This window comes from Eleutherodactylus coqui, chromosome 1, assembly GCF_035609145.1.
Source record: "Eleutherodactylus coqui strain aEleCoq1 chromosome 1, aEleCoq1.hap1, whole genome shotgun sequence".
NCBI lineage: Eukaryota > Metazoa > Chordata > Amphibia > Anura > Eleutherodactylidae > Eleutherodactylus > Eleutherodactylus coqui.
This window is the reverse complement of record NC_089837.1, coordinates 380100778-380117129: the sequence shown is the minus strand read 5'-3', so window position 1 is coordinate 380117129 and position 16352 is coordinate 380100778. Positions and strand designations below refer to the sequence as shown.

Sequence of the window (16352 nt, the reverse complement as noted above, 5' to 3'; positions counted from 1 at the left end):
ACGTACCAGAAAGAAAGCAGCAAGACCTAGGAGATCTGAGAAAGACAGACAGCCTAAAACATGTGTAAGATTAGGCAGGTTATCCGGAAGTTACCTTGTTCGAGTCTAGCAGTAAAGAAAGTACAAGAGGAATCTCAAACAATAAAACTACCAACCTTTCAACATGCACTGGCTTATCAAACTTGAACAGGATGTAGTCTCCAGCCATTGGGGTGATGGCCCAGAAGAAGTCCTCCCCCAAGTATGTCTTTTCTAGAGTGTGACCTTGATATACTTTTAAGGATGTTGAAACTTCAGCTGGAGGATTCACATGAATTTTATGCAATAATGGTTTTAGGAAATCTTTATCCTACAAGGAAAAGCAAAGGCAGAAATCTAGTAGCATTGTGTGCCAAACATGTAGTCATTATATTAATGACAGATATGGAATCTACAGGCTGATTCGAATGTCTCCATACCCAGCGAATGGTGAGCTCCATTTATCAAAATAACCCATAGCAACTGTATTAGTGGCCAACTTGCATTTCTAACCACTGCACTGTGATTGGTTACTGCAGGAAGATTCTGCTATACAGTTAAATAAATGAGGCCCACAATTCCCCGTGTATAGAGACTTTTGAATTAGGCTGTGTTATAGTGCAAATAATGAGACCAACCAAAGTGCAATACAGCTTTTGGCCATGTAGCCTGTACAGGCGAAGTATATTGAAGTGATCTACTTTACCTGTAAAAGCTGAAACGTTAAAACCTGCATCACACAGGTAAAACATGGGTGTTTGAGAGTTTGGTTCTAGCCCATGTGGCATACTAATGTTACATGTATGGCAACCCCAGGGCCAAGTACAAAAAGGAGTTGTCCCATAAATAGTAATATTGCTCTAAGGTAGTCAAGCATGCTCAGTGTTGCCTCTCTCTGCTCCACTGGGTATGCATAAGGATCCCTGCTGTGGTGCGCTGCTACTTCTGAAGCTTCAGTATCTTCTCTGCTTGTTAGAAGAGATACAGTGTAAGTGGTAAAACAGTGATACAGCGCTACTGCAATTGCTCAGCATCTGACAACCAGAGAAGATGCAGCAGCTTCAGAAGCAGCCGACTCGCCACCTCAGGGATCCTTTCACATTTCTGAACAAGCAGAGAAAGAAACAAGACTGAGCATTAGTGACCACTCTGGAACATTTACAGAGGTGGGCACAATAGAGACAGCAGGTGGCGCTATTCTAACATTAGTCCCGGAATAACTTGGGATAAAAACATTTTTAAATGAGTGATAATACAAAAAATATTTAGAATTATGGGCTGCAAAAGTCTGTTATTTTTGCGACCTGCAAGTCTCACACTGCAATTCTATTGAGTTCAATAGCTAGACAGCGATCTTTGGTTGCACAGCCAAAGTCGCCATGTAGGCCTAGCCTATGACACTGACAATTGCTGTAAACGGCTGGTAACCAATTTGACACCCGTTTTTACAGCAGAATCAGAAGCTGCTGGTTGTCATCCAGATTATAGTCCTAATACAAGAGTTAAGCTGCTGGAAAATTATACTTTATGTAAGGTCGAAATCATGTATAAAACTGCATTAACTTACGGTAAGTTTTTGAATTTTCCCTGCTAATGAGGAATGCAGACCGACATGCTGGAAGAGGGAAGGTCTAAACCGGATACGAAGATTGGATTTCTGCCTGTCACAATGTTTCTATTGGAAAAAAAGTGAAAGTACTAAGTACAATTATAGACATATGTTATTTATTTCTTTTAGCTTCCCAGAAATAAAACCTAATGAATTGCGCTCTTCAACTAAAATAAGAGCTTTTCTGATAATACATTACTATTAAATAATGTTTGGCCACAGCTAAACACAATCTAAAGACATACTTCAAGGAATATAGATGGCATACATGTTAAAAGTGGATTTCAAATGAATTTCCCAAAAGAGTGGTTTCTGTCGGCTTACAAAGCAATCAATCATTCTTAACCTTTTAGACTAGAGCTACACAGCATCTTTGGCTGCAAGACAAGTCCCATGGCTAAAGGCCACAGTGTCGTACTGTTACATTGCAGGTACTGTAGTCAACGTGCTCATGTTGTGATATGCAAGTTACTATGACAGCAGAAATTCAAGCCGGTTGTAATTCTGTGCAACCAAGTTCACTTTCATTAGCTGTGATGTATCCAGTACAATACAGCCATCCGCACTGCATGGCTTCTGTGTAACTCTAGCCTCAGCCCCACTGTGTTAGTAAAGGGAAGGAATCCATTGGTGATTGTGTATAAAACTAACAAGAGTAATGCATGCAAAGGAACAGCTGAATCAATTCTCAAGTGCAATTAATTTGCAACCAGCAGTATACCAGGCTGCCACCTGTACCCCGCTTTGGGAGACTTTACGGGGGAAACCACACAGTGCGGCTGAACTACTCCATGCGGTGGTGAACAGATGCCAAGTTTAGCAGAAATGTCTACCAGGGTGGACGACGTTCATCCATACGTGTCCAGCTGCACTGTGTGGTTTCACCCTAAGACCTATCTCACACAACCAAATTTCAATTGCGGAATTCACGATAGTCACCCACATGGACGAAACGCGGTATTCTGCACCTATTGAAAAGATTGAAATTTCGCATTTCCGCTCAGATGATCAGATAGTAATTGCGATTTCCGTGAGCGGATTTAAAAATCGCAACATGTTCTATTTTTGTGCAGAATCCACACGGACAGCACACAATGGAAGCCGTCCAACCTGCAGTCCATCAGCAATTGACAACGGTGCGGGAAAACAAATATAATTAAAAAAAAAAAATCTGTACTATACATGACTGGCAAGCATCCATGGTCATCCACAGTAAAGAAATGACAGGTACACATGGTGGTCGCCATCCGCGGTCAGAGCCAGATTCTGCAGCGGGCTCCAGCATGCGGAATCTGACTTGTTCATGTGCAGTCGGCTTAAGGGTACCTGCACACAGGCGATTTAAAGGGGTTGTCCCGCGGCAGCAAGTGGGTCTATACACTTCTGTATGGCCATATTAATGCACTTTGTAATGTACATTGTGCATTAATTATGAGCCATACAGAAGTTATAAGAAGTTTTTCACTTACCTGCTCCGTTGCTAGCGTCCTCGTTCCCATGGAGCCGACTAATTTTCGGCGTCTAATGGCCAAATTAGCCGCGCTTGCGCAGTCCGGGTCTTCTTCTCTTCTCAAGGGGGCCGCTCGTGCAGGATACCGGCTCCGTGTAGCTCCGCCCCGTCACGTGCCGATTCCAGCCAATCAGGAGGCTGGAATCGGCAATGGACCGCACAGAAGCCCTGCGGTCCACCGAGGGAGAAGATCCCGGCGGCCATCTTCAGCAGGCAAGTAAGAAGTCACCGGAGCGTGGGGATTCAGGTAAGCACTCTCCGGTGTTCTTTTTTAACCCCTGCATCGGGGTTGTCTCGCGCCGAACGGGGGGGGGGGGGGGGGGGGGGGGGGGGGTTGAAAAAAAAAACAACCCGTTTCGGCGCGGGACAACCCCTTTAAGGTTGCGTCTGAGAATCTGCTATCCAAGGTGCTGAACACGGCACACTGACATGTGCTATGTTCATCTGAAAATCTGACAAGAATAGGACAATAGGACATGCTGCGATTTATTTGATTGGACTATCAGTCCGAGTAACGTGCATACACTCATTCAAATGAATGGATGCTCTTTCCGTTCGATTTTCAGACTGATTTTTTTGGTGTGCATGTGCACTAAGGGAGTGAGAAATTGTACTTAACCACAACTATGATAAGAAATCACCCAAATATGTACCATACTTCATGATGTGGAATAAAACGGCAATGTCTTGTGAAAATTCTGCATTAAATTGATTTATTCTTAGAGCGGTTGTCTTACCAAGACAATCCATTTCCATGTGTCCTATTAGCACACATGGATGCCACAAAGCCTGCGACCTCCTTATGAGCCGTAGAGCCAATAAGTGAAATTGATTAACCCGTTGCCACCGAAGCTTCATGACCCATCCCCACTGTGCCACTGTATGCGGTAATAACTTAGAATGACTTTGATAAGTCCAGAGAATGATTTTTCATGACATGTTGTCCTTTATGTTAGTGGTAAATACTAGCTGATATGTTTTGCGTTTATTGAAAAAAATTCCCAAATTTTGGTAAAATTTTTCTGGAGATAGGATGATCACTGATAGGGATGTAGTGATGAAATCCAGTCACTCACTTTTTTGCATTCTTTTATTGTGCATAAACGTATAGTTCTTGTGTTATACATTTATGCACAGTAAAAGATTGCATAAGAAGAGTGAGTGCCGAGATGTCATGACTTCATTATTGGATCATTTCCACATGTACCACCTTGTAGTTTACGGGTAACAAAAAGACACAAAACTTCCAGTAAAAAGCAGCCTGAATCTTTGGGGTGTATCAATGACTACTTTATGCTGGCCTCTGATCACGCAACATCCAATGACAGATAACATGTTTTAAGAGAATGTAAATGCTCCATTAAATGTCATCAGCTTAACCCAGCAAGAAGTGCAGCACCGCCTTAAAAAAATGAGAATAGATAAATCACCATGCCCAGATGCATTAGCCCCTGATTTGTGCAAAGAATTAAATTACGGTGATAGAAAGACCCTTATTTTTAATGTGTGAATAGGCATGGTTAGACTTGATATAAATCAATAGTACAAGAAAATTTAAGAAACTCTGTAAAATATCTTATTAGATTAAAGCGCTTTTTTCACCACTTAAGGCCGCCTGCAGACGAGCGGGTCGGATCCGGCAGCGAGAAATCTCGCCGCGCGATCCGACCCCAGAGCCTGCAGGGACGACCGCGTACTCACCCGCGCCTGGCGGCCCCGGCTCTTTGATGTGCCGGCTGCCGCGCAGCCGGCGCATGCGCAGACCGGAGCCGGCGGCCAGGTGAGTGCGTGCCCCGCAGGAAATTAGAACATGCCGCGGTTTGTTTGCCGCGCGAGATTTCGCGCGGCCAAACCGCGGCCGTCTGCATAGGAGTGCGTATTGTAATGCACTCCTATGCAGACTTTCAGCGGCGGAAATCCCGCGGGAAATCCCGCGGCGGGATTTCCGCTCGTCTGCAGGCAGCCTAAGAGACACTTCCTCTCCTATCCTCCAACAATGATCATTCACTCTACAAATGGATTTTAGTAGTAATTCAAATGGTTCAACTCACTGAGGGATCAGGTTACATGCTGCCCATAGAAATCTACAGAGGGGGGAGGAAGCAGCTGAGGAGTGATTGTAAGAGAGGCACATAGGAACACTGCTGCTGGTTGTAGTGAGGGTCTTATCTCACCCTGGTGTTGGATTTACTGCTCAGTACCACTGTATTGTCCTCCATGCTGTTGCTGATGTTTCTGAGGGTGTGCTACAGAGAGATAGAGGAGCAGGATGATCTTTTTCTCTTGTGTACAGTGTATAGAAGGGGAACCCCCAAACTACTTCATATCAAAGTACTACTTGCCAGTAGAATGCTCCCTCATTATAAGTTGTGTCAGCAGAGTGCCCCCCATTAGTAATAGTGCTAGCAGAGCACACTCCCCTTAACAATCATGCCATTCACTGTGCAACACTGAACAGCCACAAAAAAAGATGCTTTGCTTACAGATCTGTATGGTGGCCCATGTACAGTGTTTTAAGCATCCAAACCTTTATTAAAAACCCTTATTACAATATGACCAATTTTGGATGAGCACCATCGCTCATGTGTAGGTGGAGAAAAAGGTATTTTTCACTAATAAAAAGATAGAAATTTTTTATTTTCATTTCTACAATTATTTAAAAGAATACATGGATTATACGATCAAGATTGAATGACCCCATGTTTGATAATCTGTTTGAAAAAGGAGGTCTTATTTTAATGTATGCTGGGAAACACTGAAATGGAAAAGAACTTGGGGATTTTAGTTAACTATAAGCTTAATTGGAGCAACCAGTGTCAGGCAGCTGCTGCCAAGGCAAATAGGATCATGAGGTGCATCAAAAGAGGTCTAGGGGCACATGACGAGAACATTGTTGTTCCTCTTTACAAATCACTGGTCAGACCACACATGGAATATTGTGGACAGTTTTGGGCACCAGTACTCAGGAAGGACATATCAGCGCTTGAGCGGGTACAAAGGCAGTCAACTAAAGTAATAATTGGAATGGGCGGACTAAAATACCCAGAGTTTATCAAAATTGGGACTATTTAGTTTAGAAAAGAAAATACGGCTGGGAGGAGACCTAATAATTATGTATAAATATATCAGGGGACGATACAAGATCTCCCCCATCATCTGTTTATACCCAGGACTGTGACTGTAACAAGGGGGCATACTCTACGTCTACAGGAAAAAAGGTTTCTACACCAACATAAAAAGGGGGTTCTTTACTGTAAGAGCAGTGAGACTATGGAACTCTCTGACTGAGGACGTGGTGATGGCAATAAAGCAAATGAGGAAAATCGGCTTCTACCTCATTGGTTTTTTTTGCCTTCCTCTGGATCAACATGGGGGGGGGAGTAATAGGCTGAACTGGATGGACATATGTCTTTTTTTCAGCCTTACATGCAAGGTTACTATGTTTAATCTAATTAAATCTAATTGCAATGTACAGATATATAAATTGAGAGTACAGAGCTCTTTCTAATGACATAGGCATGTAACTAAAGGAAAGAGAGGGTTACACCATTATAGACAGTTTCTTCCATGGAAGAGAAGTGAGACTATGGAGCTTTCTGTCACAAGATGTTTTGATGGTTGATTGATTGAGGTTGTTTAAGAAAAGCCTGGAGGCCTTTCCTGCAAAACACAATATTACAAGTTACAGGTACTAGATTTCTGGAGATGGGGCATGGATCCACATAGTCCCCAGAATTGAAGGAGGGGACACTAGGGGACGGGGTAGGGAGTTTAAAGTATTAAATAAATGTTTGGGGTTGTTAGAAGGAAGGAGAATAAAGAATTAGTCTTGTTTAGCAGAAGTGAATGCAGACTTGAAGTTGAGGACTGCATGCTTGTATGTGCAACAACACTTACTGCATCTTTTTCTGGATTACAGACTTTTACCCATAAGATGTGGTCCAGGAGCCAGTCAATAGGCTTCTCTTTGTAGAACATGAAGATGAACTCAACAATAAGTGTGATATCAGGGGATTGAAACATTTTACCTGCAATAAAGACACTAACATTACTTATACATCAAAAAGAGTAAATTGAACCTTGGTAATGTAGCAAATGTTAGTCTCGAGGTAAGTTAAAGCACAAGTGGCTATAGGAAATATCACATCATATACTAAGGCACTTTTCACTATCCAATCATAGATTTAAGGCTTGTAATATAAGGCTGACTTTAAAAGGGGTTTACAGGACTCCCCCACTGATCACGTGTCTGAAGAGGCCATGGGGCTCCTGTGAGCTTCTCAGATCTAGGACATCTGACATCACGTTCATCGGTCACATGGTCTGATAACTGCTCAGTCCTATTCAGGCGAATGAGCTATAATGCCAGGTTCAGCAGCTCTACAATGTACAGCGCTGTGCTTGGTATGGGCCGAAGCGTTAAGGCTCTCACTTGAGCACCGTGGCCATTTTATACAGCTAATCAGCACTGATCAACTATTGATGACTTATAGGCAAGTCCCAGAAAACTCTTTTAACCCCTTAAGGCTCCAGGAAATATAGTTACATCATGGAGATTCTGGATTCGTAAGAAGTTGGATTGGGCTCGCCCGCTCCATACAATGCGTGTGTCCGCTGTCTTTCACAGCGGACACCTGCCCTCAACAGCTGCGATTAGAGTGGAAGCGGATCGCATCTCTTAACCCTTTAAATGCCACCATCAATTCATATAAATTTCACAATCGGAGATCGGGGGTCCCGATGATAATGCAGGGTGACGTTCGGTTACCATGGCCTTCTGAAAGCCCCCAGGGCTACCATTGCAGATTGCCTATGAAGCCATGTCTGTGGCATAGCTTCACAGACTGTTAGATTGTGGTATAATGTAATAATAATGCTATGGTATTACATTATACTGCAGGTGTGATCAAACGATAGCAAGTTCAAGTCCCCTATGGGGACTAAAAAAGAATAAATGTAAAAATGAATTTTAAAAAGTTTTATTATTTTAAAAAAAGCCTTTCCCCGCATTTCTACTAAAAAAAAATCAAAATAAAAAACCCAAAACAAAAAATCTTATCTAAAAAAATAACACATTATTAGCCCGCACGGTCAACAATAAAAATATAAAAAGCCAGAATTGCGCTTTTTCTGGCCATCCAGTCTCCAAGATAAAATGTAATAAAAAGTGATCAACAAGTTGTATGTATTCCAAAAAAAATTGTACCAATAGAAACTATAGGACTTCCCGGGAAAAAAAAATGAAAAAATAAAAAGTTATGGCTGTCATAAGGTAGAATGCTCCCATCGATTTCAATGGGGCCTTGTAGGCATGAGCTTGAACGCGGCAATTTTCGAGTGCAGTCTACTCTATTTTGCCACATTTTCGTGTTTTTTAAAACACCTCATCACGATCACAATGATGGGTTGCGTTAAAAATATCGCTGCCAAACACCGTAACCTGCATCCGAAAACAGAAGTAAAACCGCAGTGTTTTGTCAATGCTGTGTGTGAGAGTGTCTTTAGACCGCTTGTTATGGATATAATGGATACTTTAAATTTATACAAACCGGTATCTGTAGCCGCAGTGTTCACATTCAGCTCTCACAGATCGAACTTTACATTAATATCTATGCAGTACACTACATGTTGAGAATAAAAGTTTCTTACCAATAAATCCTAACTGAGAAAACTCCAGAATCATCCACTCTTCATTAGATAATTGAAGTGCAAAGTTCTTTATTGTACTGAAGTAATTTTGTTTGGCAACAATATCATCTTCAAGCTGTAAAGATAAAAGGAAATTATTCCCACCGTTTATTAAAGAGGTATTAGCATCTCATTTAGTATCCACAGGATATGTCATAAAAGTCTGAAGGTGCAGGTCGCAACTCTGAGACTCACACCGATGTTGCTCTAGGGTTCCCACTGCTCTCGGACACCCTGAATGCAGCAGGCAGGGATGGTCGGGAGGATGGAAATAGCTGAGCTACCTACGCTGTACTGTTTCCATGACTCCTACAGAAATCAATGGAAATAACGAGTGAGCTACCCTGTTTTCATAACTCAAGAGATGCGGAATCAGCTTAGATTGCTGTGCTTTGCGATTTGCGTAACTCCCACAAGTGTTAGGCTGGGTTCACACGGGGCGGATTTGCCGCGGAAATTCCGTGCGGAATTTCGCCGCAGCAAGTCCGCATGCGGCCGCTAATCCCGGGATTAGCCAGCCATGTGGACGAGATTTCTGATAAATCTCGTCCACATGGGATGGCAAATCCACTGCAGCTAAGCCGACCGCAGCATGTCAATTTTTTTTTTCCGCTGCAGCCGCGCTCTCCTCTATGGGAGCGCCGGCTGCAGCGGAAGACCGAGCGGCCAGGCCACTTCAAAACCGCCGCGGGCTTTAAAGCAGCGGTTCTCCCGGCAGAAATCTTGCGGTTTTTCGCTGCGGCCAAACCGGTTCATGGGGGGAAATGCCTCAACGAACTTCCCATAAAGCTGCTTAAACCAAGGGTACACAACTTTATTTGGTCTAGGGGCCTTATTGTCGGATTGAGTTACTTCTAGGGGCGCAATAAAAATCTGGACGATTAAAATGCTAACAGTATTCAGACTAGTAGGGTGGTCTGTGCACATAGCATTTTTTTCGGTTGGCTTTTTCAGTAAGTGCACTCTGGATGACTTAATTCATAAAAGGAGTCCTCTGCTGTCAATCTTAATAATGGGGGAAAGTGACTACATACTGGTCATCTTAATTTCTGCCTGAAAAGAAGTGATTTTTGTCACTACAAAGGAAAGTGCTTGTTGGCCAATACAGGTATATGTCATATATAGTAAAAGGCGATCTCTATGTGACAGGGGCGATTCAGTAAGGCTGCCATAAGTATTTTTGGGTTCCATACAACCCAAAAGTCTGGGCCCCTGAGGCCCCCTCAATCCCTCTGCATGAGGTAGAATAGTCTGAAACAGGACAAGGAAAGAAAAAGGTTAGTGGCTCTGTGGGGGAGGAGGCCAGGAGAACTGAAAGTGGGAGAAGCTTTCTGAGGGGAAGAGTGGGCAGGGGAGGGCACCAAGTGTTAGAGGCTGTGGAAGGGATGACAAACCAGGTGTCAGGGCCTCTCTTGATGGTACAGGGGGAATCAAAGTATCAGGAGTTTTGAGAAGGGAGGGGTAGGAAGGAAATACAAGGTAGCAGGGCCTAAGAAGAGAGTAGGGGTGGTTAAAAGGTAGCAAAGGCAAGACATCCTGCAAGAGGCTTTGTGGGGGTGGACAGAGCAAGTGGTAGTTGTTCTGGGGAGGGCAGAAAAGTGGCTGAGAGGCTTTCCCGAGTGATGCTCCAGTGGCTGATCCCAGGGATGTTCGTTCAGAATCATGATCAATTGCCTGCTCCCATGCGATCAGTTGTGTTTTGTCAAGCAGGCTTGGGGCACTGGTCAGCAATGGATTGTACACTGTACATTACGAGCTCTACAGGAAGCACTATTATATATTATACTAATTATAATATCTATTAAGCTCTGGCTCTCTTTTTCTATACTCATTGTAAAAACAAAATCAAGCACCTAGAAGGAGTTGTCAGAATCTAATGAAACTTATATTTCTGATTGTATCATTGATATAAGTAACAGATTACAATATCAGAGCAAAAGGAGAAAATTTATTGTGGAAAACTGACCGCCTGAAGGAAGGCTCCAGTACCCTGTTGGGCCACCTCTAGCTTTGATACAAGATGTGATACGGGTGGACATGGAGGCATACAGGTTCTGCATGGTATCCTGTGGCTAAGCAGTCCACATTTGCTAGAACTGAGGATCTAAATCATGCAAACACGCAGGCTCTCAAAGTTGGCATCCCAGATGGTCCCACACACATGTTCTACTGGCGATAAATCTGCTGACCAGACAGCCACAGAAGTGTGGCAATGTAGTTGAGACATTCCTGTGACCCTTGTGTGTGCAGCAGAGCATTATCCTGCTCTCTTGGAAGCGGCCATGAGAGGAACATATGTGGCTGCAGGATGTCCTGAACATATCACTGAGCTGTCATTGTCCCTCATAGCACTATGACTGTTATATGCGATGTTCCCCCAAATCATCCCACCAGCAGTGGGGGCAGTGTGCTGCTTCAAAGGATTAAGGCACTCAGGTCTAAGTCTTCAGACAAACACAGCCATCATCAATGCTCAAACCTGTATTTGTTGCTGATGACAACCACCAGTCCAGTTCCGTCATTCACAACACCATGGTGGGTCGGTGTCAAAGGCAGTACACTAATGGGCACAGTGAGATGAAATGATCTTCAGCTAAGCACCTGGAAATGGTTTCCACAGACACAGGAGCCTGTAACAACCGTGCCAACTTTCTCTGGATGGCGGACAATGAAAAAGTTGGAACTGCTTGTGCTTGTCGGACGTTTAGGAGATTCTCTCTACTGGTGGTCTGTCGAGGACATCATCAGCCCAGTCACCTTTGTGTGTGCCCTCACACATCCACTGGTCCTAACACCTCCTAATTGTACAGTCAGAAAAGCCCAAATAGGGGCAATTCCTTGACATGACGATCCCATCTGAAACTGTTAACTGGGCAAAATCTCTTTGATTGTGTCGTAGAGGCGTCTAGTGGTCAACAAGCTCTACACAAGTAGAAAAAGAGGTCACTACACACTAGTAGCTTCTGAGAGCCTTTATATAGGCCAAGGGAGGAACTACTTATAGGGCTTCAGGTGGCAAGACTGTTAAACTAACCACACCACAAGTCTAATTCGCATGTGAGCCTGAGATGTAACTGCATGTCGAGTTTTGCAGCAAAATGACAACTCTTTTTAGGTGCTTGATGGGTTTTTTTTTTTAGAGAATTCAAGAAAAGTCTGTTTACCTGGATGTAATATATACCCTTCCTCTGAGCATACATCATTAGAAAACAGTAGTCCAAATTTTGTTTGGTTCGCCACCTGTGACAGAATGTTAAAATGAATTACACAAATATACATAAATGCAGAACAAATATTTCATTATGTCTTGGTAGTACTGAATGAATGTATGCACGGATTAGTGGATTTACAGCATAAGGACGGCTTCACATGGGTGTATGCGCAATTGTGTGCAACTCAGCGCTATGTATTTGCACTATGAACTAGCTTTTTGCACATGTATCGGCATATGTTACTTCACCTTTTGCCCCGCAGGGCATGTTTTTTGTGCATGGGACACAACCATGCCCTAATTTAAATGGCTATTTAGCCTTAAGTGTTCCAAATGTGATCTTTTTTTCAGCGGAAATGCGCAGCGTAAAGCGCATCTTCTTGTGTATTGTTTGCGCATTCACGCACCCCCTATAAACTATTATGGGGACTTTTGGTGTGCAAATGCACACAAAAGTAAAGCATGCTGCACTTTTTTCCAGTGTGCATTAAAAGCACACGCAAAAAAAGGAAATGTGATTAAATCCATTGAAATCAATGAGTTATATTCTCTGTGTATTGCGCACTGAAAAATGTGCGTGAATACACCCATGTGAAGCCGCCCTACAGAAAGAGAAAAGTATCTCATTAAGCAAATTACTGTGTTTCAGGCTAAACCAATATAAAGACTAAGGGCTTATTCCCACAAGTGTATATTGGCCGGTGTTTTCACGGCTAGCCAATATACGCTTTTATCTAAGCAGTCCCTCCCACTCACCGGCTCTCTGCCTCTCTTCTCCACTCCTGCGTCTGCAATGGGAGGGGCGGAGCTAAGCTCCGCTCTGTCCCGCCCCTTTTCCATTGCTGGCTATGGACAAGCGCGGGGAGGGAGCTTAGACCCGCCCCCTCCCGTCCACTTCCATTGTAAACCACTCAGAGGGAAGGAGAGAAGCAGAGAGTCAGTGAGTGGGAGGGACAGCAAATATCGTCCGGGCGTGAAAACCCGGCAGATATATGCATGTCTGAATAAGCCACAAAGCTGCACTCACACAGGAAACTTTTATTGCCATTAGTCGCAGTACAGCATCATCATTGATTTCAATGGGGCCTCGCAGACCAACTATCTGCTCTATTTTTGCGCATTTCAGCGCTTTTTTAATGCACCTCATCACCCATCACAGTGATGGGGTGCATTAAAAAACTATGTCAAACAGTGTACCATGTGTTTGAAAATGCTGCACGAAATCTTGGTTAAATGCCTCGGTTTCACGCTGCATTTTCTAATCGAATGTGTGAGAGCAGCCTTAGGTTATTGCATTTTGCCTGTTGCCATCCTGGATATCTCAAACCTCAGGCACACTATTTAATATTCAGTATATTGTACAAAGTTACACAATTTTCACTAGAATGTGAAATAAAGAAATGCATAATGAAATGTGGAATTTTTAATTATAGGATAAGTGATACATATTTTGCAATCATTCTCCCAACATATCTATATTAGTGTGCTGTACGGATTGTGATACTTTGATAAGGAACTGAGATCTAACATCCTTACATTGTATCCCCTACCAACTGCACTGCTGCTTACAGCACATCCCAACCCAAGGTCCTCCTGCCATCTACCAAAGAAACAAGGACTTGGGTGTGGATAGTCAAGTGTCGGGAATATGCAGAACACAACGACACACGAATCTATCTCGTACGTTCACACGTATCAGATTTTGGTGCAGTTCTGCAGCAGATTTTACCCTTACGCTACGGTCACACGGGACGGAATTTCAGCAGAATTCTCGCAGAATGGTCGTACCGAAAAACTGTGAGAATTACGCTGGACAAGTGCAGCTTCAAAACCCACGGCCTTTAGCCGCGGGTCTTGGAGAGATTTCACCGTCAGCATTCCGATGCGGTTTTCTCTCCCCATAGAGAAGAGAGAGGCCGCTACGGAAAAAAGAAAAGAATTGACATGCTGCGGAATTGAATTCTGCGCCGCATGTCATATTTCGTGCGGCTTGGCCGCAACGGGTGTACAACATTTTTGCAAAATCTCGTCCACTTTGCTGGCTAATCCTGGGATTAGCAGCCGCAGACAGAATTGCGAAATTCCGTGGCAATTCCGCCCCGTGTGAACCCAGCCTTAGGGTGTATTCACACACAGCATAAAAACCATCCTGCTATGTGGGAACATATTCTTACTGACACGAGGGGCTGGAGCGTACCAGTGTTCGGTCTAGTAGTATTACAGGGTTGTCTTTGTATTACATACCTAACCCTTTCCTTGGAGTCTCCAAATGTCTCTTTTAAATTTGTTAAGTCTGGATAATAGGTAGCAGGCGGAGAAATCACTTCCACTAAACCGGAGCCGATTTCTGTGGCGAATCTAATAAAAAAAAATATATTAATTAAAAGCTATTGACTCTGGATTGAAAACTCAATAATCAGCAACAGCAAATAACTGGGCTCTTCAGAAGTCTTACTGCTATTCACTTCCTTCTCTAATTACTAGTTTATGTGTCTAAATAGACCTCTATGCATTCACTTACACATTGTACATTTACATTTAACAGATATGCTACATGTTTATTGGGCCCATTCACATCTGCTTGGGGATTCAGTTTCCCTGTTCCATTATGACAGCAGGAAAAAAGGAATCTCCTGGCTGAACGGTTTAGTTTCATGATGGAACTAAATGGTGTAAGACAGACCCCACTGAGTAATAGGGTCTGTTAAGTTCCTATCATCATGTTTGGCATTTTATCCTGGATCTGCATCAGAGGCTCTTCAAAACATCATGTAAAAGTTTTGCCTAAAAAAAAATCAAATAAGTTTAACGTCTTTGAGCCACTCATAAGTATCCTTTGGATCCCAAATTTCAGACTATGGTCTATATGGAATTATAGATAAGAAAGTGAAAAATGCACCTTTTCCCTTGTTTTTTTACATTATACTCAGAGGGTTTGTACTGCATTCACCCGCAGTGACAAGGAGAATAAATGGAACGATTATGATATATGCACAGGACCACTCCATTCACTTCAATGGGGCTGATTGAAATAGCTGAGTGCAAGTGCTCGGCTGTCTCCAGCAGTCCCACTGGGAATGAATGGAGTGGTGCTGCACATGCTCGACTGTCACTCTATTCAATCTCCTCCTTACTGCAGGGGGTGCAGTGAGCTCACAGTAAGTGCTGGTAGGAGTGGGGGACACGGGAACCCTGTACTCAGGATCAGTGACAGTCTCAGAGAGAAAATCCCCAGGGATCAGTCTTTTATCACCTATCCTATGGACAGGTGATAAGTCAATAGTGGTACAAACAGTTTAATGGCGCCAGCATCCCTTTCCATACTATCCTGGGATCTGAGGAACACTCTGCCATTGTTAATATAAAAGTTACTGCTTACTTTTTTTATTACGATTCAACATCTTAAGGGATACCTGCACTTAAAAAGCCTTACAGGCAATGACTTATGCTCTCCTCTCATTACTTTTGCTTGGCAAGAGACGGTCCCAAATTACACTACAGGGTTTCATGTTTAGAATGCTTTGATTTATGGCTTATTTTGTTATTTACAGATGAACGGGTACACTTATCAAAATCTGACTTTTGTGCAACCATTTCATTAATAGTCCCCTTCTCTATTTTAATAATCTTTACTTTGTCTCTGTGTATCGTATTTTATCCAGGTTTATAGGATCATTTGTTCAATGGGTGGGATGGAGAAGAAAACGTGATGTGAACAGGCCCCGGCGTCACAATACACCAGGAGTGAACCTTCATTGTCAATCTTCTCACTGTATTGATTTTCCAATTATGTTATTCTGTTACAGTGACAAGCAGCGTTTCTATTGTCTCTAATGCCCAATGCATCTAACATTTACAGCTAACCCGTCCTCTAGTCCTCTTTAGATCGCTCCCAATTGTCCTGAAGTGCAGAACGCTGCAGGAACTCAGTGGGTCCTGTCATTACCCAAATGAAAGCGAGACTGCAGAGAAAGAATTCTTTAAAGTGCATGGCAGCAACGAGCAATGAATTCTTGCATTAGTCTACAATTTTGGATGGTTCCGGTGATCTCTAGACTGGAGCCGTCAGTTTGGATCCGCAACCATGTGCGCCAGGCCATACATCTTCCAAAATGTGTTTCTCAGAGTTGTGCCTATCACTTGCACCCTGGCAAGTATGGCCATTGCATTGCAGTTGGATCTACTACACTATAGAATGGTTTCTGGGTTAATTGTCTTAATTCTGTGAACAGCCTCCAGTATGGAAACACAAGAAACCTCCCCGACTACAGCAATTACATATGAGCATACAGTTCAGAATAGTTTAGGATTGCTTA

The 16352-nt window shown here is 43.2% G+C and overlaps 1 protein-coding gene across 1 annotated transcript in view; it reads right to left on the bottom strand.

The window, feature by feature from the left end:
* Nucleotides 1–16352, bottom strand: part of MGAT4A (alpha-1,3-mannosyl-glycoprotein 4-beta-N-acetylglucosaminyltransferase A) — a 77132-nt gene that overhangs the window by 16971 nt on the left and 43809 nt on the right. Inside the window, exons 7-12 of the mRNA XM_066579074.1 lie at nucleotides 14281–14394; nucleotides 11990–12065; nucleotides 8787–8901; nucleotides 7035–7165; nucleotides 1586–1693; nucleotides 156–349 (exon numbers count right to left, since the gene is read on the bottom strand). Coding sequence (XP_066435171.1) covers nucleotides 156–349; nucleotides 1586–1693; nucleotides 7035–7165; nucleotides 8787–8901; nucleotides 11990–12065; nucleotides 14281–14394 — 738 coding nt within the window. The remainder of the gene's footprint in view (nucleotides 1–155; nucleotides 350–1585; nucleotides 1694–7034; nucleotides 7166–8786; nucleotides 8902–11989; nucleotides 12066–14280; nucleotides 14395–16352) is intronic.